The 26,080-nt window shown below is 44.4% G+C and overlaps 1 protein-coding gene across 1 annotated transcript; it reads left to right on the forward strand.

The window, feature by feature from the left end:
- Positions 1 to 1,018: 1,018 nt before the first annotated feature.
- Positions 1,019 to 24,800, forward strand: LOC110532013 (uncharacterized). The gene is made up of 32 exons (XM_021615594.3): positions 1,019 to 1,430; positions 2,878 to 2,946; positions 4,502 to 4,537; positions 4,640 to 4,711; positions 5,219 to 5,272; positions 7,712 to 7,747; positions 8,200 to 8,223; positions 8,410 to 8,463; positions 9,064 to 9,117; positions 9,523 to 9,564; positions 9,694 to 9,750; positions 10,037 to 10,090; positions 10,202 to 10,255; positions 10,448 to 10,501; positions 10,654 to 10,707; positions 10,854 to 10,907; positions 11,126 to 11,179; positions 11,301 to 11,354; positions 11,467 to 11,520; positions 11,808 to 11,852; positions 13,205 to 13,258; positions 13,395 to 13,448; positions 17,207 to 17,260; positions 17,361 to 17,432; positions 18,027 to 18,062; positions 18,511 to 18,555; positions 18,661 to 18,693; positions 22,014 to 22,160; positions 22,318 to 22,372; positions 22,481 to 22,663; positions 22,907 to 22,984; positions 23,220 to 24,800. The coding sequence occupies exons 1-32, from the start codon at positions 1,365 to 1,367 to the stop codon at positions 23,402 to 23,404; spliced, it is 2,037 nt and encodes a 678-aa protein (XP_021471269.1). The 5' UTR covers positions 1,019 to 1,364; the 3' UTR covers positions 23,405 to 24,800.
- The last annotated feature ends 1,280 nt before the right edge of the window (positions 24,801 to 26,080 follow it).

Below are 26,080 nucleotides of genomic sequence, written 5' to 3' on the forward strand. Positions count from 1 at the left end.
CTGGAAAAAAGACAAGGGGAGCGCTACCATCAGTCCTGTGTCATGCCAACAGTAAAGCATCCTGAGACCATTCATGTGTGGGGTTGCTTCTCAGCCAAGGGAGTGGGCTCACAAGAACACAGCCATGAATAAATAATGGTACCAACACATCCTCAGAGAGCAACTTCTCCCGACCATCCAGGAACAGTTTGGTGACGAACAATGCCTTTTCCAGCATGATGGAGCACATTGCCATAAGGCAAAGGTGATAACTAAGTTGCTCGGGGAACAAAACATCAATATTTTGGGTCCATGGCCAGGAAACTCCCCAGACCGTAATCCCATTGAGAACTTGTGGTCCATCCTCAAGAGCCAGGTGGACAAACAAAAACCCACAAATTCTGACAAACTCCAAGCATTGATTATGCAAGAATGGGCTGCCATCAGTCAGGATGTGGCCCAGAAGTTAATTGACAGCATGCCAGGGCGGATAGCAGAGGTCTTGAGAAAGAAGGGTCGACACTGCAAATATTGACTCTTTGCATCAACTTCATGTAAATGTCAATAAAAGCCTTTGACACTTGTGAAATGCTTGTAATTATACTTCAGTATTCCATAGTAACATCTGACAAAAATATCTAAAGACACTGAAGCAGCAAACTTTGTGGAAATTAATATTTGTGTCATTCTCAAAACCTTTGGCCACAACTGTACACTAACAGTTGAGGAGCAGTGTAGCACAATGGCATGGACACTGTTAAAATGTCCCCTGGTGAATGTTGTCAAAGTAGGCTTGGTCCAGCCTGTGAATTTGACAAATTGTTGCAGGTTGGTGCAAGGGAAGCTTAGTTTTGGACCATTGAAGGGTCCTTCCAGAAGTCTGATTTTTATTTTAACCTCCCATCCATTCCAAACCGACTCTACTGTAGCACTTGATGTAGATCTGAATGATTTGGATGGGTGAAAGAGATATGGTGTAGCTCCATCCATGTCATCTTTAGGCCAGTGGAGCTTTCACCATACTGCTTTCACCAACCTTATAACTTCAGGATTCGGATTGGGCAGTAGTGCCCCCATGGATTGGCAGGAAAGTTCTAGCACAGCCCACTTTTACTGGCTCCGAAGTCGTGCACCTCTACCTCGCTCCCCCCTCCATCAGTTCCTCACCTCACAACTCCCCTCATCCCTCTCTACAGTGCGATCTGCCCCCCTCGGCTGGAGGCTCAGGTTTATCTGGAATCAAGGTGAAAGCCATTCAGGAGCCGCGCGCTATAAGGTGAAGGAGCGGTCCGTCACGAAGCCGGGGGGAGAGCGTGCGATAAGGACTGGGAACGGGGTTCGACTTTTTCTGCGTCAATTCTGATTTGAGGGGCGAGCGGGACGCCATGTCTATATTCTCAGCTCTCGGGCTGCTCTTGCTGTGCCAGCTTTTGGCATCATCTCCAGCCCAGGTAAGCGGTGGCTTTGGTGCGCCCGTTATCCATCCCTAATGTTTTCATCCGCAACCTTGTGCTCGGAATTGCTGTTTGCATAGCTTCATTGTAAACTGCCTGAAGAATTTGTAGACACTCAACTGGCCTGATGTTCTCATTTCGTTGATAGTTTATGCGTTCTGCTGTGGGTGTAAATGTGTCAGTCTAATCCTTCCATGATTATTAGGCTTCCTGCAAGGTGGACATATATAGGCTATTTATCGTCCATTTTTATATGAACCTTTGACACAGTTTAATACATAGGTTATATATAGACGGTTTCGATTTTTTTTCCTACGTGTTAGTGCCTTTCTTGTTTTATAAGGTTGTATGTAGCCTAGGTGTCGATTTGTTCAATGATTTCTGAATGGGTTATTGAAATAATTCGGTTATTTATTTATTTAATCATCCACAGGTGTACGTGAAGGACTTGTCTTTTCAGTTAACTTTTTTAATTTACTTGCGAGTTTATGGAGTAGGGGTTATGGAGTAGATGCAAAAGAATGCAGAGCCTGAAGGTCAGTGGCCTATTCACAATGACACCTTTGTTCATTCAGCCGTGCTCCTTGGAAGCCCTTGGAAACACCTACGCTTATTAGTCCAGTCTGAAATTAAATAAAGTATATTCATTATATTATTAAACTTAAATTATTCGTTTGTGACCCTAGAAATGATTTGCACTGCCTGTGCGTAATTGGAGTCATTTCTGCGCTCAAGAGCTCGGTTGGTTATTTCATGCGCATAGCTTTGACATCATATATTTTGTGATACATTTGATTGTTTTAATTTATTTCAGTTTATTGTTTAGGAGATTCAAAGCAATATAATTAAGCATTAAGGCCCGAGGGAGGGGGGGGGGGGGGGGTATATGGCCAATATACCACGGCTAAGGGCTGTTCTTTAGCACGACACAATGCAGAGTGCCTGGACACAGCCCTTAGCTGAGGTATATTTGCTATACACCACAAACCCCTAGGTGCCTTATTGCTATTATAGACTGGTTACCAACTTAATTATTGCAGTGAAATTAAATGTTTTATCAAACCCATGGTATATGGTCTGATATACCACAGTTGTCAGTCAATCAGCATTCAGTGCTCCAAACCACCCAGTTTATAATATAATATAACCTGAAGCCTATCAATGTGGCCACTTCTTTTTCGTTCTGAATAATGACGCACGATCAGTTCACCCTATTATTGGAATACTTTTAACAACAAGCATTTAGACTTTGTATATAAAAATTTTTTATGTACAAGGTTTATCCTGTCTATTTTTTCATTCTTAATGCGCACATTCCTTCCGTGCCCATTTGAACATAAAGCAGCTTGATTTTAGACCATTTATGAAGACGTATCACATGATAATACCTATCAGTCTTGCGGATATTTGTATTCATTCTTGACGTCTTGGTTTTGTGTCGCAGAGACCCGGCCCACGAGGAGCAGTCGGGCCGCCAGGACCCCTGGGACCCGCAGGGAAGGATGGTACTGACGTGAGTTAGCTAGCCAGACACCGAAGCATGAGGGTCTCGCTCCCATTGGTTTTGAGACCACTGTAAGGTAGTGGAGTGTAGTAGAGCTGGGTTTTGCCATCCAATTACTGAATGAAGTTGTCATCATGGCTGAGGCAATCGAGTAACCTGTTACTTTAGCACTCGCTTGTCAAACAAATTTGAACATTTACTTATGTGGACCTACATTAGTATTTATGTCAACCTTTTATAGGGAAAGTGTTGTCTTTGATCCTAATAATAATCAAAGTAATTTTTATGTTTCTACAATGTTTAAGGGGGAAAATAAAAAAAAGATGAGTTTATTCAAGTTGTAGCCTACTGATTAACAACAACCAAACTGAAATCAAATGGATTGAAAATCCAAGAATAACTGATATTATATTTCTAATCACAGCTGTTTTAATTTCCCATCATTGATGATAGTGGTGTTTTAATGTCGGACTTGCAATCAAATTCTGGTCAAATGCTCTCTAGTTATCCAGTTTATAACAGATTGACTCCTCCCACTGAGAGTCTTAACCCTGCCTTACAGGTATTTAGTCATAATTAAACACTCTGTACACAGGCCTTTTATTGGCCGGAGGGCACCCGATGACACATCAGAGCCAATCATGGTAGAAATGGGAAAAACCAAAGGTCGGAACTTAAACCAGCAACCAGGTTCATACTTGTGCTATATGTTAGATGGGAAATAGGATTATGTGCTCAAAAAACAAAAACACTAAGGCCTATGGTCTCAAACCTTACAATAACTTGATATGTTAATGGATCCCCAAACAGAGCCTGCCAACTTTTCTGATCTCATAACAGAAATTCAAATACACTTGATATTTTATGCCTATCAAACCTTTAGATGTTGGGGATTGAATAGCTGTGTTGCTTTAGTGGAGTAAACTGTGTTGCTTTAGTGGAGTAAAAGTCAATTCACCACAGTTTGGAAGGCCAGCCAGCCATACAGAAGACCCATTCATTCATACATTCCCCAACCCTACGAGAGCATCTAAAGATTCCCCTCACACCTCCTTCCTCACCACCCTCCCTTCTCCTACTCCCTGTCCAAACCAACCTGAGGCTTTCATCATGTGACCATTCCACTCAGTCTTTTAGAAAGGTTCATTTTTCCCCATTGCCCACTGGGAGATTTAGGGCAGAGGGTAGCTACAACCACCTGTGTGTTAAAGCACTTCATACACACAGTCTGTATATCACTGGTAGCCATTCAACATATAGCTTTAGATGAGTTTCATTTCAGTTGTGTTTTGATTGGCCTTTTACGGGGGGAAAAAATGGCCAGAAGGACGTCCGTATTTCACATCTTTCTGCTGAGATGGTATTATTCGTCTTTAAACACACATACACACTCACGGTAATTGAGTGGCATTTGTGACTGCGGACTTGTATTAACATAAAACGTAATCACTTGTTATTTAAGGACATGATATGTCCTAAAATCTGTCCAATTCCCAGACTGAAATCAAAGGCCTTTGAGATGTGTGTCCAATTGGAATCGTATGTTGTTTCTTTTGATTGGCAGGGCAAAGATGGCCCTGCTGGACTTTCAGGGAAAGCTGTGAGTATAACAACAGAACATAACCTTTTACGACAACAGATCAACAATAACATTTTGTGAGGTGTTTGATTGTTCTAACACAGACCTGTTCCAATGGTTTAGGGACCCAAGGGGAAAGCAGGGGGAGCAGGAGGACCAGGGAACCCAGGCCTGCCCGGCCTCCCAGGGGTGGACGTAAGTGACCCGTAGAAACTCACTCACACACACACACACACACACACACACACACACACACACACACACACACACACACACACACACACACACACACTGGTCTTGTTATTGATGCGTAAGAGATTGCCTGAATTGCTGTCATAGACTCACCATGCACCTATTAGCTATGCAGTAGCTTGAGGCTATTGCTACCAAACTCTACTCCTTGACACTTGCTTACACTTGCTTACTGCTTCCCAGTATTCACTGTATCTCATCGTATAATTGACTGCCTGGAGTCGACTTATTTGGACTGAACAGCCATGTACCTGCATACAGAGCGAGGAACCTGTCCTCTATTCAGTGAACAACTTGCTCATAGCTGCCTCTTGTTAGAGAACTTGAATGAATTATCCCATAAAATGTGTCCCGCATCTATTCAAACAGTTGAATTGAGTCATTTAGATGTAAGAAATAGCACAGTGTAATGTCTAATAATGTTTCAACGATGTTGTGATTCTTCCTCAGGGATTGACAGGTGCTGATGGGCCTGCAGGGAAGGACGGTCCTCCAGGGGAGTTGGTAAGTGAAGTGCCTATCGGTCCCCCAAGGTTCCTGCATGGCCGTTTGCCTCTGGATGTGCCTCATTAACTTTAATGACATCTTTAACTAAAGACGGTCCCTTTGGCCTCATCAATCAGCCACTAAAACACACAGATGCATTCACACACATACATGTACACTGGTGCGCGTGCGCGCGCGCACACACACAGTATGTACAGAGTGACAAAGGCATTAACGATTTGAGGTGCCTCAGTTAGCTCAACTTATGAAAACCCACCCAGAGAGCTGGTGTTGTGACCTTAGAATGACCTTAGGCTGAGGTAGGTGCCATCCAGTCCTCTGTGTATCATATCTGTATGACCCTACAGAATAGAGAGAAAGAGGGTTAGTTACATTGAGCTCCTTGAGACCTTGGTGGGCTAAAGCTGGTACCTACTCAGGCCTCTGTTTTCTCCCTGTCGGGATGGATTTGTCAAACAAATTCCCTTTGTGGGAATGTTTTTAATGAGGGACAGGGTGACACAGAGTCAGATGTATCTCGCTCTGGCGGCTGCTTCCCTAATCCCGCCTGGAATGCGCACAGTTGCCCACCAATCCGGCCAAGACTATAGGAAGCAGAGGGATCTGCGGCTTGGATGCAGGAGGAAATAAGTACAGTTATCCTCTGAGGAAGATGAAGCGCTGAGAATATGAATGCCGGGGTGGTAAAGGCAGGAAAGTAGTACAGCGCAGGAGAACGTAATGGTTTTACCTAGCACCTCCAGAACTGGATGTGACGTGTTTTGAGTCATGCATTAAATGCTAGCTATAAAAGGATGTTAAAAAGGGTCCTGTGATCACAACTTGAAGGGAGGAAATGGGTCCGCTGTCAAAATGGAGGCAATTCAACTAATTAGTCACACTAATCAGGAAGTGAGTGTTTATTTCCTGGCTAACATCCTTGCACTAATGGGATGAAGGTTGACAAGCTTGGACGTTCTCTCCCTCCCCCTGCTCACACTGAGGAAGGGATTTGGGCTGAAGCTGTTTTCAGAGCAAAACACAGTAGCTACATTTTCAGGAAAAAAATTACCTTTCGCTGTCAAGACATATCTACCACCTCCCCAAAACAGTCACTAGATAATGAAGTTCACCGATGCTCTTCAACACACATAAGCAGCCTTTACTGCTTAGACTAGAGGAAGACACTGTATGTTTTCACTATTAAAGGTGCTACACGTAGGATTCTTTAGAATTTTTGCATTGTAATTTCAGAAAATGTCCATAATATATCTGGCGCTAACAGTGGGACGATAAGTGTTTAACGGTATTATTTACCCGCCAGTGTTGTGATTGGCTGCGATATTCGCCTATTGATTTCTCCCGGCGGAGCAGCATCTGTTGTCAAACTGGGAAAGCTGTCTTTACTTTGTGGCTGTGTTATCTAGTGGAAATCGTTCTGTCATTTCCTGGTTGCAAAAATTCTACACTGTGTGTGTGTGACCAAAACCGCTGTTTAAAGCTAGTGGTAACCTTCACATTTTGGTCCACCAGCTTCAAATAGCTGTAAAATAAATCAAACAGAGAATACTAGAGATACTGAGAATAACAGTAGAGGGATGAACAGTGAAAACAAACCACGACACATTCCCATGCGTCACAGGAGACATGCACGCGTGTGGCTCTGTGTGTGCATGAGTGATACGTGCTCGTGTGCAGGTGCATGCGGGCGTAAGTGCTGTGTACTGTATATGTGCGTGCATTTATGTGCTTGAGTGCGTGCAACAGTGTCTGTGCATGTGTCTAACTGTGTGTGTGTGTGTGTGTTAGTGTGTGTATTTGTGTAGCAGTCTAGTAGTAGTCTACACTCATCCAATATAAAGTCAGTTGGAACAGTGTGGAATGCAGTGTGGGTTGCCATGACACCACTGTGTTAAGTCTCTTTTTCTCCCTCACACCACACAAACAGTCCAAACACAGCTGAGATGGAATGTTGGTGGGGTTGAGTGTGTGTGTGTGTGTGGGGGGGACAAGGCAAAAGAGAGAGAGAGGAAACAGGGAGGGAGGGGGGAGTGAAAGAGTGGGGGGAGTGAAAGAGTGGACAGGAAAAGGGGCACAAAATAAGGAGAGGGGTGGGGGGGGGGACATCTTTATTATACTCTTGTTGTGGGTCATATCAGGTCACTGCAGCACTTTTCAGCATAGGTGTAAAGTGTATTCAGTTTACATTTGTACTATCTTTATATTACTGTAATAATTTTGATTGTTTCCCACCTATTTGGACCAAGGCAGTTGCTCTAGTTTTGCCTCACTGATACATGACTCGATGCTGACACGTCATCCCCTCCCAAAGACCTCGAAACCCAGTTTTGGCACAAGAACATGCAAATAATGTTTTAGGTTTTTAACCTAGTTCCCACCTAGTTTCATTGTATCTGTCGAAGTTGTCTGAGGGGTTGTGTGTCTTTGTCACTACAGGGCGAAGCTGGACCTCCCGGGCCAGGTGGACCTCCTGTAAGTACAAGTTCATCTTCCATCTCTGTTACATGCCCAATAAGACATCAACGTAGCCTGTATCACCGGTCCATGTTCATAACATCTATTACACCAGACTGATCACTAGAAATATAGATGCTGTTGATTACACACACTCACCTGTCAACAGCTAAATCCATAACTAGGGCCCAGAGTTTCCTGGTCGAGTCACATGGTCAAGAAAAATGCTGGGCCCTACCTATATGACACATACAAACGTTCCCAGTTATATCATAACACAAACACACACAAGCACACACAGCTGTCTATCACCGTATGCATACGGTGTACTGTCACACATCTTCAATTCCCCCTATACATTTGAACCATTCTAACATCAGCTTGTTATGACACGATGGCTAATAAGTTGTCTTGTGTGTGTGTGTGTGTGTGTATGTATGTCTTAATATGCCTTTCCCTGTCTTCCGTAGGGCAGAGGGAGACCGGGAGCTCCAGTGAGTACAGATGGCGTGTGTGTGTGTGTGTGTGTGTCTCTGTCTGTCTGTCTGTCTGTCTCTGTGTAGATATTTTTGCATGTCTATATATGACTTCTTCTAGTTACGCACTTGTTTGTGTATGTCCGTGCCTGCTGCGTGTGTGTGTGTGTGTGCTCTCACCCAACCCATTTCTATTGTTCCCAGGGGCCACCAGGAGCCAATGGGCTTGCGGGCGGAATCGGGCCACAGGGACCAGCAGTGAGTGTTAAGACCAATTAATGAATTCATCCCGATTAAGAAAGATGTACAACAGACAGGAAACAGGGAAATATACACATACACTTCACATACATATCACATACATATCACCTATTTGACTGCCACTACTGGGTATCTAGTGGACTCCCTGGTAACTCACGATGAAGCAATCAAGTTTGCAAGTTTAATGTTTAACCACTGAATGACAAGTAAAATCTACAGTACCAGAAGCAGCATCACTCCAGGACCAACACTGGAGATCCCTGAGACAGAGAAGACAGGCACGTCTCTCCAATCGTTTTCCCATAAACACCTCCATAAACAGTTCTCATCTCCGGGGAGTGGAGTGGGGAAAGGGCCCTAGAGAGAGAACCAGGGCTGATTGGCGTGATCGTGATGAGGCATGATTTCAGTTGAGCTTCATATCGGAGACGCTGGTCAGAGGTTCAGCAATGGAGCGTTAGCTTTGATTTCCTTTATTTTAACATGATGAGAGTATGGGGAAGTGTAAGTCTATGCAGTAATTTTGGTACAGTTTATATGCAAATGAATCAGGTTGATTGATTGACTCTAACCTGTGTTCCTTTGCCTCTCTCCCAGGGCCCTGAGGGTCTTGCAGGATTGGCTGGACCACCCGGCCCTGACGGACCCCCAGTAAGTACAGAACATCTACATTATCTGTTGATTCTCCACCTTAGTGACATTGTTATTGCTGCCATCAGTCAGGGATGGATATGCGTGGTCACACAGATGTGGGGTGAAGAAATGCTTAAAGAAAGAAAGATGGAAATGTTACACATTCATTTGGGCTCGCGAGTGGCGCAGCGCTCTAAGGCACTGCATCTCAGTGCTAGAGGTGTCACTACAGACCTTGGTTCGATTCCAGGCTGTATCACAACCGGCCGGGATTGGGAGTCCCATAGGGTGGCGCACAATTGGCCCAGCGTCATCCGGGGTAGGCCGTCATTGTAAATAAGAATTTGTTCTTGCCTAGTTAAATGAAGGGTAATAAAAAAAAAAAAGTATATATCAATCTGAACTTCATTCTACCTCTCTAAGGGTCTTCCTGGGGCTCTCCCTGATGGCAGTGGAGATCTGTTGGTAAGTGTCAGGACGTTTTTTCAGACCCAACACATTTAAGTACATCATCTGTGCTGCATTGAACAGCAATGGGACATTATTTTTATTACATGACTTTGCCTAATGCAGTGTTGTCTTTCCCCTTTATAGTGTCCTGCCATCTGCCCTCCTGGCCCCTCCGGCCCTCCAGGAATGCCTGGATTCAAGGTGGGTACAGGACATTGTTGCTCTACTTTACTGAGTATGCCTTTTAAAGCTCGGAAATGTGCGCTTTTCAAATGACCGTTTCCCCCAGGAACATGACAGCTAAACCAACTGTTGTATCTCTCCCATTCTCATGATCTACCCTTCTTGGTCTTTCTTTATATCTCTCGCCATCCCCCTCTAAATATGATTCCCTTGCTTCTTCCGTATGTCTTTCCTTCCATCCCCTTCCTCTCTCTCTCTCTCTCTCTCTCTCTCTCTCTCTCTCTCTCTCTCTCTCTTCATTTAGGGTCACACAGGACACAAAGGAGATAAGGGAGAGCTCGGGAAAGACGGAGAGAAGGTGAGATCAATTTAGAATGAAACTCGGGGAGCAGAAAGGTTTACTAGTCTGAAGTGTTAATTTGGATGTGGAATACCTATTGGTAACTGTGTGTCCTGTTGTCTCTCCCAGGGTTATGCTGGCCCATCTGGTCCTCCGGGTACTCCCGGCACTGTGGGCCTGCAGGTGAGGGATGTCACCTAATGTGGCTCGAAACACAGACATTTTTTATCTGTTGCCTGTTTGTTTAGATTGTCCAGTACTTTCTGCCTCGGGCCTGATGTGTGAATGGTATGCAGTGTTGATCGTTCTGATTGATTCTTATGGTTGGGATTGATTCTGATTGGTTCTTAACCATCCCGTGGTGTTTTTTCCCAGGGTCCTCGTGGTTTGAGGGGACTTCAGGGCCCGATGGGTGCAGTAGGAGACAGGGTGAGTACCATGCCTCTGAATGTCTTTGTCACAGACCTCTGTCTTCTGTCTGGAACTTACAGACCAGCACTTCAATAGGCTGCGGTGGAAACGCTATGTCAATTTCCCTGATTGTAATGCATCTACTGTCTCTCTCTCATTATTCTTTTCAGGGTTTACCTGGTTTCCGAGGCAAACCTGGTATTGCTGGCATCATCGGCAAGACAGTGAGTCTCTCCTTGTTTGTACTATCTGTTGAGTAGCATATATATCCCGTACCTCACTTCGGCACTGGTGTTTATTACATTGTGTTAGGTGTCTGCCATTGGTCCTATCAATAAAAAGCTCTGTGTCTGTCATTTGACAATCCCAGGGTGATGTTGGAGAGAAAGGACCAGAGGGATTTAGAGGGCCAAAGGGCGAGATTGTGAGTAAATAATACACACATGCTGTACATTTTTGTATTGATATTTTGCATGTCTGACTGAACATCCTCTTTAAAGGCAACTCTAATCTCTAATGACATAGCAGACTAAACAGCCATGTGATGGTACACGGTGTGAGTACAAGAGATTGTAAAGGATCTAATGTTGCGCTACAAACCGTTCAGGTAATGTAACATTGTACCTTGTCATTTCTCAATAGGGCAAAATTGGTCCAAAGGGAGTTCCCGGGGGAGCAGGACCCAAAGGGGAGCCTGTAAGTCTTAAAATACAAATCTCTTAAAATACACATCTCTAATAAAATGTAAATCTCTCATGAAAACAGATATTGGAGATCTCGGATCCCCTGACCAACAGAGTGTTTCTCTCCTTCGCAGGGCATCCCTGGCAGAGACGGGAAAGATGGCACCCAGGGACTGGACGGCGAGAAGGTAAAGTGGCACCCTTTCCTGCCAAAATGCTCTCTGCTCTGCTGACATTTCCCATGAGCCCACGGTGGGTGTGGCTGATGTCATAAGTGACAGTGTTTCTCTGCGTTGCCAGGGCGACGCCGGACGGAATGGGGTACCCGGTGAGAAAGGACCCAACGGCCTTCCTGTGAGTATCAAACCCAGTGTGTCTCCCTCCCCGTGGCCGTAGCTGCTGTGTTAAGCATGACATTATCTAGCGTCCCACTGTGTAAAGTTGGCCATTATCTGTCCCACTGTATCCTACTTAGGAGATAGCTTTTAACCTGCACACACTGATTCTCTTACACACTCTAATGACCACACAATCATATCTAACTGAGTCTCTCACAGTGTTTACTAGGCCCAAGTCCCATTATAATCATCGTACTACTGTGGAAACTACCCCAGAGTCATGTTTCTATGTCTGTGTTTCAGGGTTTACAAGGAAAGGCTGGCTCAAAGGGAGCCACAGGAGGAGTTGTGAGTATGACAACAATGCATAACCAGGTCATAAAGGCACGGATATGATGTATACAATGGGGCCATCTAGAGAAGGATATCACCATTTTTACCACCCCAGAGATCATATTCAATTATTCAGTTCTAATATGTAATTCTATGGTTTAAGCCCCAAGTCGCTATTTACTATTTCCACACAGTGGGGGTAAAATTGGGGGAGTTCTCATAGACGGCCAGCAAAAAAAGCCTCCATTTACATGTTGCTTATGAGTGCATTTCACATTAGTTTTTGGTTCTAATTGGATTGTAGGGTTTGTATGAATGTCCTGCTTAATATAATGTTTGTGACATCGTTGTAAATCAACTGCATTATACAACAACAACAAAAACACTTCAACTTAACCTTCAACCAGTAAAATGGCTCTTTGGCTACAGCCTATGTCAACGAGCAATAGCATTTTAGGTAACAACTGCTGCATCCAAAATAGGCATTTTGCAACTATCACAACCAAATGTAATTTTTGCGACTGTAAAAGCAATAATCAAAACAACATTGCAAGCATATGAGAACTCCAACAAGTGTTTTTGTTTCGAAGTAAAAACGAAAAGCTATTTTCTTAGTGATGTCATAAAGCCATTGAGGTCACAATGATATTATGCAATCAAAAGATGGAATCATTCAGCTAATATTACAACTGATATCATAGACCCAGTTGGTATTAGATATAACGTCACAGCCCGCCTGTGGGGAAAACACATAATCTTTTTGGCATGTTTGTTTTCTTTTCTGTATAACAAAAAAATCAAAGTTGTCTCTTTTACCATAGGAGTCAAATGGAAAGAATGTTTGTTTTCCCCAATTTGTGGGCGTGGTCGAGGGGGATTCATTCTTATTATGTGAATACAGACTCAAAAGAAACAGCTAGTGGTGTCATAGTCAGTGATGTCATAAATGTGTACGGTGATGTCACACACCCAGTGACGTCACAAATGGTATCATACAATCAGATAATAAACCATACAGACAGTGATGTCACCAATTATGTCATGTCAATTACAATCAAAGGTTCCCTGCTCAGACGTTGCATGCAATGGTTGCGTGCCACTTCATCAACTGTGCCGTCAGGAACCAGATTGCTATAACATATGATGTGGTTAGCTAATACTTAAAATACCTATGTAGGTGTTTTAAGATCTGGCAAGAATGTGCCCATTGGAACCATGCCGACAGTAAAGTCACAAATTACATCATACTTTCAGAGGAAATACACAGTGGTGTCACAAATTACATCATACAATTAGAGGAACCATTAAGTCAATGGCAGTAAAGTTAAGCCACCACATAACCCTTCTGTTAATCCTTTTCTTCCCAGGGCGACCCAGGAGAGATGGGAGAGGCAGGGCCGTCTGGAGAGCCAGGTATTCCTGTATGTATCTGATGGGCTTCTGGGGCAGTGGGGTATTTTCGGGGTGACTGTGTGTTGTGTGTTGTTTTGTTACATTGCAGTTGTGGTGTATCAGCTCGTCTCACTTGCCTGCACCATCATCTGACTCCTCCCACAGGGCGACATCGGTATCCCAGGAGAGAGGGGCGAGGCGGGAACCAGAGGAGTGGCTGTAAGTAGTCTAGGTCAAAGTTCAATACCGTATCCATGGAAACGTGGCAGCATCCACCTGTTGAGATGGCAGTGGGTAGAGTGGAGCCTTGTACTAAGGTAGTAGGTAGTTTACTGGTTAGAGTGTTGGGCCAGTAACGGAACACTGGTTTGAATCCTGGAGCCGACAGGGTGAAAAATCAGCCGATGTGACCATGAACAAGGCACTTATTAACCCTAATTTGTTGTAAAACAACACATTTCACTGCACCTATCTGGTGTGTGTGACAATAAAACATTATTTTATTTGTTTTATTACCAAGCAGAAGTGTTTTTCCTGACCGTTAGAAAGTATGGTTAAAACAGAGCGTAAAACTTCTGCCCTGCCAGAGCTTCCCTAGTCAACTGTAAGTGCTGTTTGTCAGGAGCTTCATGAAATGGGTTTCCATGGCCGAGCAGCCGCACACAAGCCTAAGATCACCATGCGCAATGCCAAGTGTCGTCTGGAGTGGTGTAAAGCTCACCGCCATTGGACTCTGTAGTGGAAAGACGGTCTCTGGAGTGATGAATCACGCTTCACTATCTGGCAGGCCGACAGACAAATCTGGGTTTGGCGGATGCCAGGAGATCACTAACTGCCTGAATGCATAGTGCCAACTGTAAAGTTTGGTGGAGGAAGAATAATGGTCTGGGGCTGTTTCTCAATGTTCGGGCTAGGCCCCTTAGTTCCAGTGATGGTAAATCTTAACGCTACAGCATACAATGACATTCTAGATGATTCTGTGCTTCCAACTTTGTGGCAAAAGTTTGGTGAAGGCCCTTTCCTGTTTTAGCATGATCATGCCCCAGTGCACAAGGTGAGGTCCATATAGAAATAGTTTGTTGAGATCGGTCTGGAAGAACTTGACTGGCCTGCACAGAGCCCTGACCTCAACCCCATCGAACACCTTTGAGATTAATTGGAACGCCGACTGCAAGTCAGACCTAATCGCCCAACATCAGTGCCCGACCTCACCAATGCTCTTGTGGCTGAATGGGAGGAAGTCCCCGCAGCAATGTTCCAACATCTAGTGGAAGCCTTCCCAGAAGCGCATGATTTTGGAATGAGATGTTTGACGAGCAGGTGTCCACATTCTTTTGGTCATGTAGTGTATTACCACATTACCTATTGATGAGTCTGCTGCTCTCTCATTCTCTCCCATTATGCTTACAACAAGTCTGAAATGAAACAAGAGCACAGAGGCGTTATTAGAAGGATTTCAATGCCCAACAATACACAACTCTTTCCCTAAAGTTTGGGTGTGACGTTCATTTTAAGTTCCAAAGCTTCTCGCCCCTAAAAGATAAGTCATAACTTCCTGGATTACTTGTATTGTTTTCATGTGGACATTAGCAAGTGAAACAAGATTGTGTTACACATTTTATCCATCGTCTTATTGTTTGTTTGAACATACAGTATGACGATTGAGAGAGGATAAGGGTGAAAACTTCCCCTTATTAGTTAAATGATAAAACACAATTGGTTGTGATCAACTAGGAGACTGTTGGATAGCAACATACAATATGAGTGAGAAAGGTACAGAGGAAGAAAGAACATAACCCTACCCCCCCCCCCCCCCCCCCCCCCCCTTTGAGCTTTGAGGAGGACACTTAACCCTAATTTATCCTGTAAGTCACTCTGGATACGACTAAAATGTAAAAGTAAACGGTAAAACAAATGTATGAAAATACCCTCAAATAAAAGATGACATTCTGTACTATTGCCTCATATGAAAGATTTGATCTCAAATCCAAAATGCTGGAGTATAGAGCCAAATGTACATATTTTAGCTTCCCTGTCCAAATAAATACATAGGGGCGTGGATATTCACACTATATACACACAGTGGCCCGTTTATTAGGTACACCATCCCATTCACTAAAATTAATTGCTCCTACAGATAGTGAGTAACGTGGCCATGGCTTGCTATATAAAGCAGGCAGACAGGCATCGAGTCATTCACTTACTGTTCGATTTAACTTTTCAATGGGAAAAACGAGTGCATAGTATAATCGTCGGTGCCAGGCTCGCCGGTTACTGTAGAAAAGGCCGGCCTCCTAGTCTTTTCACGCACAACAGTGTCTAGGGTCTACTGAGAATGGTGCGACAAACAAATAGCATCCAGTCAGCGGCAGCTTGTTGATGAGAGGTCGAAGGAGAATGGCAAGAATAGTGCAAGCTAACAGGCGAGCCACAAACAGGCAAATAACAGCGCAGTACAACAGTGATGTGCAGAACGGCATCTTGGAACTCATTGGCCCTTGTCACAGATGGGCTACTACAGCAGACGACCACACTGGGTTCCACTCCTATCAGCTAAAAACAAGAAGTAGAGTCTCCAGTGGGCACGCCATCACCAACACTGGACAGTAGAAAAAGTAGAAAAACATTTTCTACTGGTCCGACTAATCCCGGTTCCTGTTGCGTCATGCTGATGGCAGAGTCAGGATTTTGCATAAGCAGCATGAGTCCATGCCCCCATCCTGCCTGGTGTCAATGGTACAGGCTAGTGGCTGGGGTGTAATGGTGTCGGGAACGTTTTCCCTTGATTCTAATTGAGCAACGTTTCCATGCCCTGAAGAATTCAGGCTGTTCTGGAGACAAAGCGGGGTACGACTCGGTACTGGAAGGGTGTACCTAATAAATTGTATATAGCTATTCTCCTCCAGTTAGATGGAGGTAGTGGTGAAGACAGGAGTGTATAAAAGAGGTATGGATGGAAGCGGGTCAGAGACACAGAGGGGATTTTGTCTTTGGATCCCCATCAGAACCCTAGAGGGATGGAATTCAGGATACAGCCAGGATATAAAAGTGATTATCATGCTCTACACCAGGGTTTCCCAAACTGGGTCCTTGGGCCCCTCCCCCTCCACGGGTGAACTTTTTGATTTTAGCCCCAGCACTACACAGCTGATTCAAATAACCAACTCATCGTCAAGCTTTGATGATTTGAATCAACTTCGTAGTGCTAGGGCAAAAACCAAAACGTGCACCCAGGGCGGGGCCCCCAGGACCGAGTGTGGGAAACCCTGCACGACATCAACAATGACTCTTGGGCCTCTTTCATCAAGCGCAACCGCAATACCAAGTATAAACAATCATGTCCTTCTTTGTTGGTGTCTCTTAAAAAGGTACGGTTCGGGGCCTCCCGGGTGGTGCAGTGGGCACTGCATCGCAGTGCTAGCTGTGCCACCAGAGACTCTGGGTTCGAGCCCAGGCTCTGTTGCAGCCGGCCGCGACCGGGAGGTCCATTGGGCGACGCACAATTGGCCTAGCGTCGTCCGGGTTAGGGAGGGTTTGGTCAGTAGGGATATCCTTGTCTCATCACGCACTAGCGACTCCTGTGGCGGACCGGGCACAGTGCACGCTGATCAGGTCCCCAGGTGCATGGTGTTTCCTCCGACACATTGGTGCGGTTGGCTTCCGGGTTGGATGCGCGCTGTGTTAAGAAGCAGTGCGGCTTGGTTGGGTTGTGTTTCGGAGGACGCATGGCTTTCGACCTTCGTCTCTCCCGAGCTCGTACGGGAGTTGTAGCGATGAGACAAGATAGTAACTATTAACAATTGGATACCACAAAAAGGGGGTAAAATTCACACGCAAAAAAAGGTACGGTTAAAATAACAGATCATATTGGATGAGGGAAGGCAAAAAGTCAAAGGTCCGGATGAGATGTACTTCCTGTGTCTGCAGGCCCTGATGTATTTCTTGTTGTGCTAACATAATGTTGAAAAATTTCCCAGGGGGGCATCGGACCAGTGGGCAACATCGGGGTTCGGGGCAGCAAAGGCTTCCAGGTCAGTGGTATGATGGTATACATCCTTTCTGGACAATCCCTGAATGAAATTCTGTGTCATGTGTTGGAGGTTTTCTGATGGTGTCTGTCATGTTCAACAGGGAATAAAGGGGTCTCTGGGGGACCCTGGCCTTCCCGGACCAACCGGAATCCGCGGCGGATTTGGTGAGAGGGTGAGTGTGACCCCGAACAGAACGCTTGCTGGCCAAAGACTGCAGAAGTGACCCACAGTGATGTTCACCCTGGGGATTTGAACATTTCACCATCAGTTTCCAAGCCCACGAATCCCTATTCACCACACATATGTCCTTGTGGGAATTAACAAGGACTTTCATTTGTAGCTATGCCTTTAAAAACAGATTACAGCTATTGACCATCTGACCCAAGATTGGACTGCACACAAACACGCACACATATAGCTCCTCCTGCCACACCCATTTAGATCAGAGCAGTGTATGCTCATAACCTGGACAGTGTGGGCTTACTCACTCCAGCCCTAACGGTGTACTGTACTGTACCCAGGAGAGAGGTGAGAAAGAAGAGTCCTGTTCAGGAGCCGAGGGCAGAACAAAGCCTGGCTTTATCCAGCTTCCTGCTCTGTCCCACTCCACAACCCCCCCCCTCCCCCCTCCTCACTCAATGCACACAGTCTGCCATCTATGGAGCCATGGGCTCTGCTACTGGTCTCCACAACCACTGGCTCTCTTTTATTCAACAGTCCTCTCTCTCTCTCTCTCTCTCTCTCTCTCATTCTGTTCCTACTGCAGGGTCCAGTCGGAGCATCAGGCCCTAAAGGAGACGTGGTAAGTTCACATGTACTACACTTGTAGCTCTCTACAGTAGGGGTCAAAGGTCAAATTAAGTTGAGAATAATAATACCATAGAAACCCCGTTCCCACTGTCTTCATTCAGCATTCAGTGTGCTCATGGGGTTACCCTGTTTCTTGCCTAGTTAAATATATATATTTTTAAATAAAGGGTTTGGAGAATATCTTGCCATTGTCATTGATAATGGGAAAGGTTATAAAGGTGGGAATATGTTTTTTGGGGCTCATTATGGAAGATATTGTGGGGGTATATTTTACTTTTGTAGGGACATAACCAAAGATAGATGTGATATTTTCTATGGAAGCTTCTATGCACACCCAATTATTGTTATTCAAATATTCACTCAGGCTTGAAAAGCAAAAGGAAAAATGATAACCACTCAGTAAATGGCATCAAAAAATAATTATTTTGTTTTCTGTTCAGGGTGTGGCAGGAGCTGATGGTTTGCCCGGGGAGAATGGAGAACCTGTAAGTTATCTTTCATATTTTAAGTTCAGTCAAATTAATATTCATCCAGTCAACATGAAAACATGTGTGTCATCCAATTTCTTTTGTCTTATTTATCATTTTCAGGGTCCATTCGGTCCAGTTGGCCAAAAAGGAGAGGTGAGTAATCTCTTTATCTTCATCCAAACGGTGGAGTGAGTCCTTGTCAGTGTTGAATGTATGTTTGACAACCACATATACAGTGCCTTGCGAAAGTATTCGGCCCCCTTGAACTTTGCGACCTTTTGCCACATTTCAGGCTTCAAACATAAAGATATAAAACTGTATTTTTTTTGTGAAGAATCAACAACAAGTGGGACACAATCTTGAAGTGGAACGACATTTATTGGATATTTCAAACTTTTTTAACAAATCAAAAACTGAAAAATTGGGCGTGCAAAATTATTCAGCCCCCTTAAGTTAATACTTTGTAGCGCCACCTTTTGCTGCGATTACAGCTGTAAGTCGCTTGGGGTATGTCTCTATCAGTTTTGCACATCGAGAGACTGACATTTTTCCCCATTCCTCCTTGCAAAACAGCTCGAGCTCAGTGAGGTTGGATGGAGAGCATTTGTGAACAGCAGTTTTCAGTTCTTTCCACAGATTCTCGTGTGGATTCAGGTCTGGACTTTGACTTGGCCATTCTAACACCTGGATATGTTTATTTTTGAACCATTCCATTGTAGATTTTGCTTTATGTTTTGGATCATTGTCTTGTTGGAAGACAAATCTCCGTCCCAGTCTCAGGTCTTTTGCAGACTCCATCAGGTTTTCTTCCAGAATGGTCCTGTATTTGGCTCCATCCATCTTCCCATCAATTTTAACCATCTTCCCTGTCCCTGCTGAAGAAAAGCAGGCCCAAACCATGATGCTGCCACCACCATGTTTGACAGTGGAGATGGTGTGTTCAGGGTGATGAGCTGTGTTGCTTTTACGCCAAACATAACGTTTTGCATTGTTGCCAAAAAGTTCAATTTTGTTTTCATCTGACCAGAGCACCTTCTTCCACATGTTTGGTGTGTCTCCCAGGTGGCTTGTGGCAAACTTTAAACGACACTTTTTATGGATATCTTTAAGAAATGGCTTTCTTCTTGCCACTCTTCCATAAAGGCCAGATTTGTGCAATATACGACTGATTGTTGTCCTATGGACAGAGTCTCCCACCTCAGCTGTAGATCTCTGCAGTTCATCCAGAGTGATCATGGGCCTCTTGGCTGCATCTCTGATCAGTCTTCTCCTTGTATGAGCTGAAAGTTTAGAGGGACGGCCAGGTCTTGCTAGATTTGCAGTGGTCTGATACTCCTTCCATTTCAATATTATCGCTTGCACAGTGCTCCTTGGGATGTTTAAAGCTTGGGAAATCTTTTTGTATCCAAATCCGGCTTTAAACTTCTTCACAACAGTATCTCGGACCTGCCTGGTGTGTTCCTTGTTCTTCATGATGCTCTCTGCGCTTTTAACGGACCTCTGAGACTATCACAGTGCAGGTGCATTTATACGGAGACTTAATTACACACAGGTGGATTGTATTTATCATAATTAGTCATTTAGGTCAACATTGGATCATTCAGAGATCCTCACTGAACTTCTGGAGAGAGTTTGCTGCACTGAAAGTAAAGGGGCTGAATAATTTTGCACGCCCAATTTTTCAGTTTTTGATTTGTTAAAAAAGTTTGAAATATCCAATAAATGTCGTTCCACTTCATGATTGTGTCCCACTTGTTGTTGATTCTTCACAAAAAAATACAGTTTTATATCTTTATGTTTGAAGCCTGAAATGTGGCAAAAGGTCGCAAAGTTCAAGGGGGCCGAATACTTTCGCAAGGCACTGTATGTTTAGGGCCTAGATTCAATCAGATCAAGCGTTAACCGGTGATAGCAGACACCCGCATTGCGGATGTTGTGGTGGTGTCAGAGATGGAACTGTGTTGGAGCAGTCGAATTGGTGAATAGCTGCTCTTGCGATCATTGTCACAAAGCCAAAACCACCCCACTCCAGTTAGAAGTTCAGAATGAGAAAGTGTAAGCTACATAGAAATGATTACGCTCAATTGGAAAAAATATATTTTTAAAGATTTATGATAGGGCCTCCCGGGTGGCGCAGTGGTCTAAGGCACTGCATCGCAGTGCTAGCTGTGCCACCAGAGACTCTGGGTTCGAGCCCAGGCTGGCTGCGACCGGGAGGCCCATGGGGCTGGCGCAAAATTAGCCTAGCGTCGTCTGGGTTAGGAAGGGCTTGGCCGGCAGGGACATCCTTGTCTCATCGCGCACTAGCGACTCCTGTGGTGGGCCGGGCGCAGTGCACGCTGACCAGGTCGCTAGGTGTTTCCTCCGACACATTGGTGCGGCTGACTTCCGGGCTGGATGCGCGCTGTATTGAAAAGCAGTGCGGCTTGGTTGGGTTGTGTTTCGGAGGACGCATGGCTCTCGAACTTCGCCTCTCCCGAGTCCGTAGGGGAGTTGTAGCGATGAGACAAGACAGTAACTACTACTGCGACTCCATGCAGTGGGAGCCACTTGTGGATTTGACAGCTCTAGCTAAAGTGGATCTGATTGAATAGAGCCCTAGGTCCAACTCCATTCATTGACACATATTTTACTGGCAGGTTTGTCCCTCTAGATAACTACCACAACAGTTGTGATCACATTCACTAGGCGTACAGTCAAAAGCTCTACTTAGTTGGGCTTACTAGACCAGTCTATCATTGACCCTTTTTCACTATCTCACACATCTTTAGTGTCTCTTTCCCTTATTATGGTCTCTCTCCACTCTATCTTTTCTCTGATATGTTGCCAGAGATTTGGTGTTTGCACTAAATGCTGGTGCCCAGGCCAGACTGCAACACACTAACTCATTGTACAGGATCCCAGCTCACATTCCAGGATTAGCTGGATTAATTAGCCTGCCATATGATTGCTTAGCCCAGTCTCTGCCATCCCCACTCTCTGCCATCCCCACAGGGGAGAAGGGAGTCACGCTAAGCTGCAGCACAGTTTACCTCACAATTAATGTAATTACAGCCAAGGCACTGAGGTGGCTCGCTAACGCTACCTGCTGCTAGCTACAGCAACTCTCACACTTAGGATTTGTTGTGATCATTCAATTAATTATCAAATGAGACATATGTACACTCCCACACTGATGTTCTCACGGAAGCGCACAACTACAGTGTCTACTTTTTCAACGCTCTTTGATAAGTCAGGTTGTTTCTTATTCTGGGGTCATCTCAAATGAACTACTGAACCAGAAACAATTGAGCTGTCTGATTCCCTTAGATCAAGATGTTGGACAAGTTCTAAGTTTCGCCACAGAGTGCAATAGACCTACACTTTCTTCCCTGACAACGGAACACCTCCACTGAATTGAACTCTGTTTGACATTTACTTAGTGAACACAAGAGCTGTATATTTGATTTCGTTTTTTTTTTGTGTGTTTACAGTCTGGGAAGCGTGGAGAGCTGGGACCCAAGGGCGTGGTGGGACCACAGGGAGAGCTCGGAGCAAGAGGGGTTCCTGGGAAACCAGGCCTCATGGGCTTTCAGGGTGAACAGGGTCTGTCCGGAATCGCTGGCAAGATTGGTGTTCCCGTGAGTAACCTCTTTGTGTAACTAGGGTTAATGCTGTACTTCGATCCATGTCAACTTGGCAAGTTGGTGTCCCGGCACCAAGAATGTCTCAGATCGACTGAACTGTCACCGACGACACCTGCTGAATTAAATGTGTCTTCCCTGCCTCTGTTTTCAGGGTAAACTTGCAAGCGAACAGCACATCAGAGAATTGTGTGGATCTATGATTGATGGTGAGGATTTTGGAGATCAAAAGGGTTGTAAGGGTGCAGTGTCCTTTAACTCCTTTTTGACAAAAACATGTTTGCAAATGTCTTGTTCCTCTGTCCTGCCTCTCTCAGATCAGATTGCAAAGCTGGCTTCCAACCTCAGAAGACCCCTGTCCCCTGGCCAAGTGGGTCGCCCCGGCATTGCCGGACCTCCGGGGAAGCCAGGCGAGACTGGGTCTATCGGTCACCCCGGCTCCCGTGGACCTCCTGGCTACAGAGGACTGCCTGGAGACCTGGGAGACCCCGGTCCCAGAGGTAAGTAACAGGAGATACACAGGTCCATGCCGAGAAACAATACGGCTCAAACTGCCTATGTGATCAGCACAGAGCAATGGACTAACAGATAGTAACTTTGCAGCACAAAACGTACTGTACGTCTCATATGAAGGGTACAGACAGGTGTGACCATCTCTAGTATGTTAGGCATATTGCACAGTTCTCAAAGTAGTGCCAATAGATTGTCTTTTTTTGTAACATTGTTTTCCGTCTCTTCCACAGGTGATCTTGGTGAACAGGGTGACAAGGGACCCATTGGAAAAGCCATCGAAGGGCCCGTTGGAGACCAAGGATACCAAGGTATGACAGTTTATACACCGTGCATTCACAATGAGTGTGGTTTGGGCTAGAATGATACAAGTTCATGGGTAGTGAAGGGGAGTTGTATCAGTAGACTCTCTTTGCCACAAACCCCTTTGTGGGACATCTGAGCCTCTATTTAAGAGTAACGCAGGGTTCCACTGTGTGTTTGAATCAGTGTGTACTTGTTGGGAGACTTGGCTCATCCCCTGCACTCTTGTTTCTGTGCCCATAGGTATCCCAGGAGTATTTGGAATCGTCAAAGACGGGCGTGACGGATCCCCAGGAGATCCAGGAGAACCCGGAGAGGCAGGTAGGACAGGAAGGACCGGGCACTCGGGCTCCCCAGGAATCTGCGACACTACCGCCTGCCAGGGGGCAAATGTCCATGCGAAAACCTCCAATCCCAAGAACCATTAAACATTACTTCCCTCATCCCGGAACTAGCCACCCCTGGGAGGAGAAAAGATGAGGAAGAGATGGAGGAGAGGAGAGAGACGAGTCACATAATGTCCTCTTTAAATGTATTTAAAACAAGACGGGAACAGTAGCAACAGATTTATTTTGAGGAAGAGAAGAACATCCCAAGAGTGTTAAAAGAAGGAAAACAGCAGTTTGGGAAAACAAAGAAACAAACTGAGACTAAAAATCTAGACTCCACCCATCCATGAAGTGGACAAAGCTGAGTAAACATTTCACAAGAGAGTTAGAAAACACCAGCGTTGCTCCAAATACCATCAAAAGTGAATAACATTTTTTCTTTTTTATTAACAACTGAAAACAACTTTACTGGAAAAGTGCTTATAGGCCATTATTTTTTCAAAATCATTTATGTGTGTAAAAGTATGTACTTATGTTCTTTCACTCCCTAAACATCTTGCGTCACATACCCCCCTATGGAAGATAACTCTCCAAAACACTACAACCGTGGTTGTCCTTGCAGTGAATGTGTATGTGTCAAGGTCCTTTCTGCATAGGCCGCGGGTGTTACCTCACAAGACAAGCTTATGATATTGTAAAATAGGAAGATATGTGCCAGGGAGCAAAGTGAAGTCTGCCAAGGAGCTTTGTGTGTATCGCAAACAGGCAATGAAGAAACCTAAGTGCCCAGATATTTTGTATATTGATGCAACCACAGTATTTTCCAACTCTTGATAGATTCGTTGTTTTTTTTTTTTAATCAGTTTGTAAAGTTTTTTTTGTCAATTTCCTTTTTTTTCTCTTTCGTTTCACTTTTCACGATTTTCATGTTTGATTTTAAAATCTCCCCTTCCAATATGTTTTGAAAATAAATACAGTTGTGGATGCATCAAAAATTGTAATTGTAGAATAACACAATTTGTGTTCTTTATCTTTTTAATTTTGCAATGACCACATCCACTATATACCGGTGCTGTATCTATTAAATATACATGACTTTAAATACTATTTATTATTTGTGGGTGACAGTAAGATGCTACAGCACCATGTAAGAAATAACAAATAAAGCCACTTTTCAGTAAAACATTACTCTTTTCTACATACAGTGCCTTGCAAAAGAATTCATCCCCCTTGGCATTTTTCATATTTTGTTGCATTACAACCTGTAATTTAAATGGATTTTTATTTGGATTTCATGTAATGGACGTACACAAAATAGTCCAAATTGGTGAAGTGAAATAAATAACTTGTTTTAAAAAAAATCATACCAGAAAAGTGGTGTGTGCATATGTATTCACCCCCTTTGCTATGAAGCCCCTAAATAAGATCTGGTGCAACCAATTACCTTCAGAAGTCACATAATCAGTTAAATAAAGTCCACCTGTGTGCAATCTAAGTGTCACATGTTCTGTCACATGATCTCAGTATATCTACACCTGTTCTGAAAGGCCCCAGAGTCTGTAACACCACTAAGCAAGGGGCACCATGAAGACCAAGGAGCTCTCCAAACAGGTCAGGGACAAATTACAGATCAGGGTTGGGTTATAAAAAAGTATCTGAAATGTTGAACATCCCACGGAGCACCATTAAATCCATTATTAAAAAATGTAAAGAATATGGCACCACAACAAACCTGCCAAGAGAGGGCTGCCCACCAAAACTCCAAGACCAGGCAAGGAGAGGCAACAAAGAGACCAAAAATAACCCTGAAGGAGCTGCAAAGCTCCACAGTGGAGATTGGAGTATCAGTCCGTAGGATCACCTTAAGCCGTACACTCCACAGAGCTGGGCTTTACGGAAGAGTGGCCAGAAAAAATGCCATTGCTTAAAGAAATAATTAAGAAAACACGTTTGGTGTTTGCCAAAAGGCATGTGGGAGACTCCCCAAACATATGGAAGAAGGTACTCTGGTCAGATGAGACTAAAATTGAGCTTTTTGGCCATCAAGGAAAATGTCTGGCGCAAACCCAACACCTCTCATCACCCCGAGAACAACATTCCTGCCGATGGAAAAACATCAAGACTGGGAAACTGGTCAGAATTGAAGGAATGATGGATGGCGCTAAAAACAGGGACATTCTTCCAGAGATTTGAGACTGGGATGGAGGTTCACCTTCCAGCAGGACAATGACCCTAACCATACTGCTAAAGCAACACTCATGTTGTTTAAGGGGAAACATTGAAATGTCTTGGAAAGGCCTAGTCAAAGCCCAGACCTCAATCCAATTGAGAATCTGTGGTGTGACTTAAAGATTGCTGTACCCCAGCAGAACCCATCCAAATTGAAGGAACTGGAGCAGTTTTGCCTTGAAGAATGGGCAATAATCCCAGTGGCTAGATGTGCCAAGCTTACAGAGACATTCCCAACGACTTTGGGGGCGTTGAATAGTTATGCAAGCTCAAGTTTTTTTTTTTTTTGTCTTATTTCTTGTTTGTTTCACAATAAAAATGATTTTGCATCTTCAAAGTGGTAGACATGTGTAAATCAAGTGACACAACCCCCCCCCCCCCCCCCCCAATTTTAAAAATGTTTTAATTCCAGGTTGTAAGGCAACAAAATAGGAAAAATTCCAAGGAGGGTGAATACTTTCGCAAACCCCTGTATCAAGTTAATCAACTGAATCAACATGCCCGAAAACAATCAGTAGATAACACTAACCAAAAACAAGTCAATTG

Source organism: Oncorhynchus mykiss, chromosome 9, assembly GCF_057628025.1.
Source record: "Oncorhynchus mykiss isolate SJ-2025 chromosome 9, ASM5762802v1, whole genome shotgun sequence".
In the NCBI taxonomy this organism is placed as follows: Eukaryota; Metazoa; Chordata; class Actinopteri; order Salmoniformes; family Salmonidae; genus Oncorhynchus; species Oncorhynchus mykiss.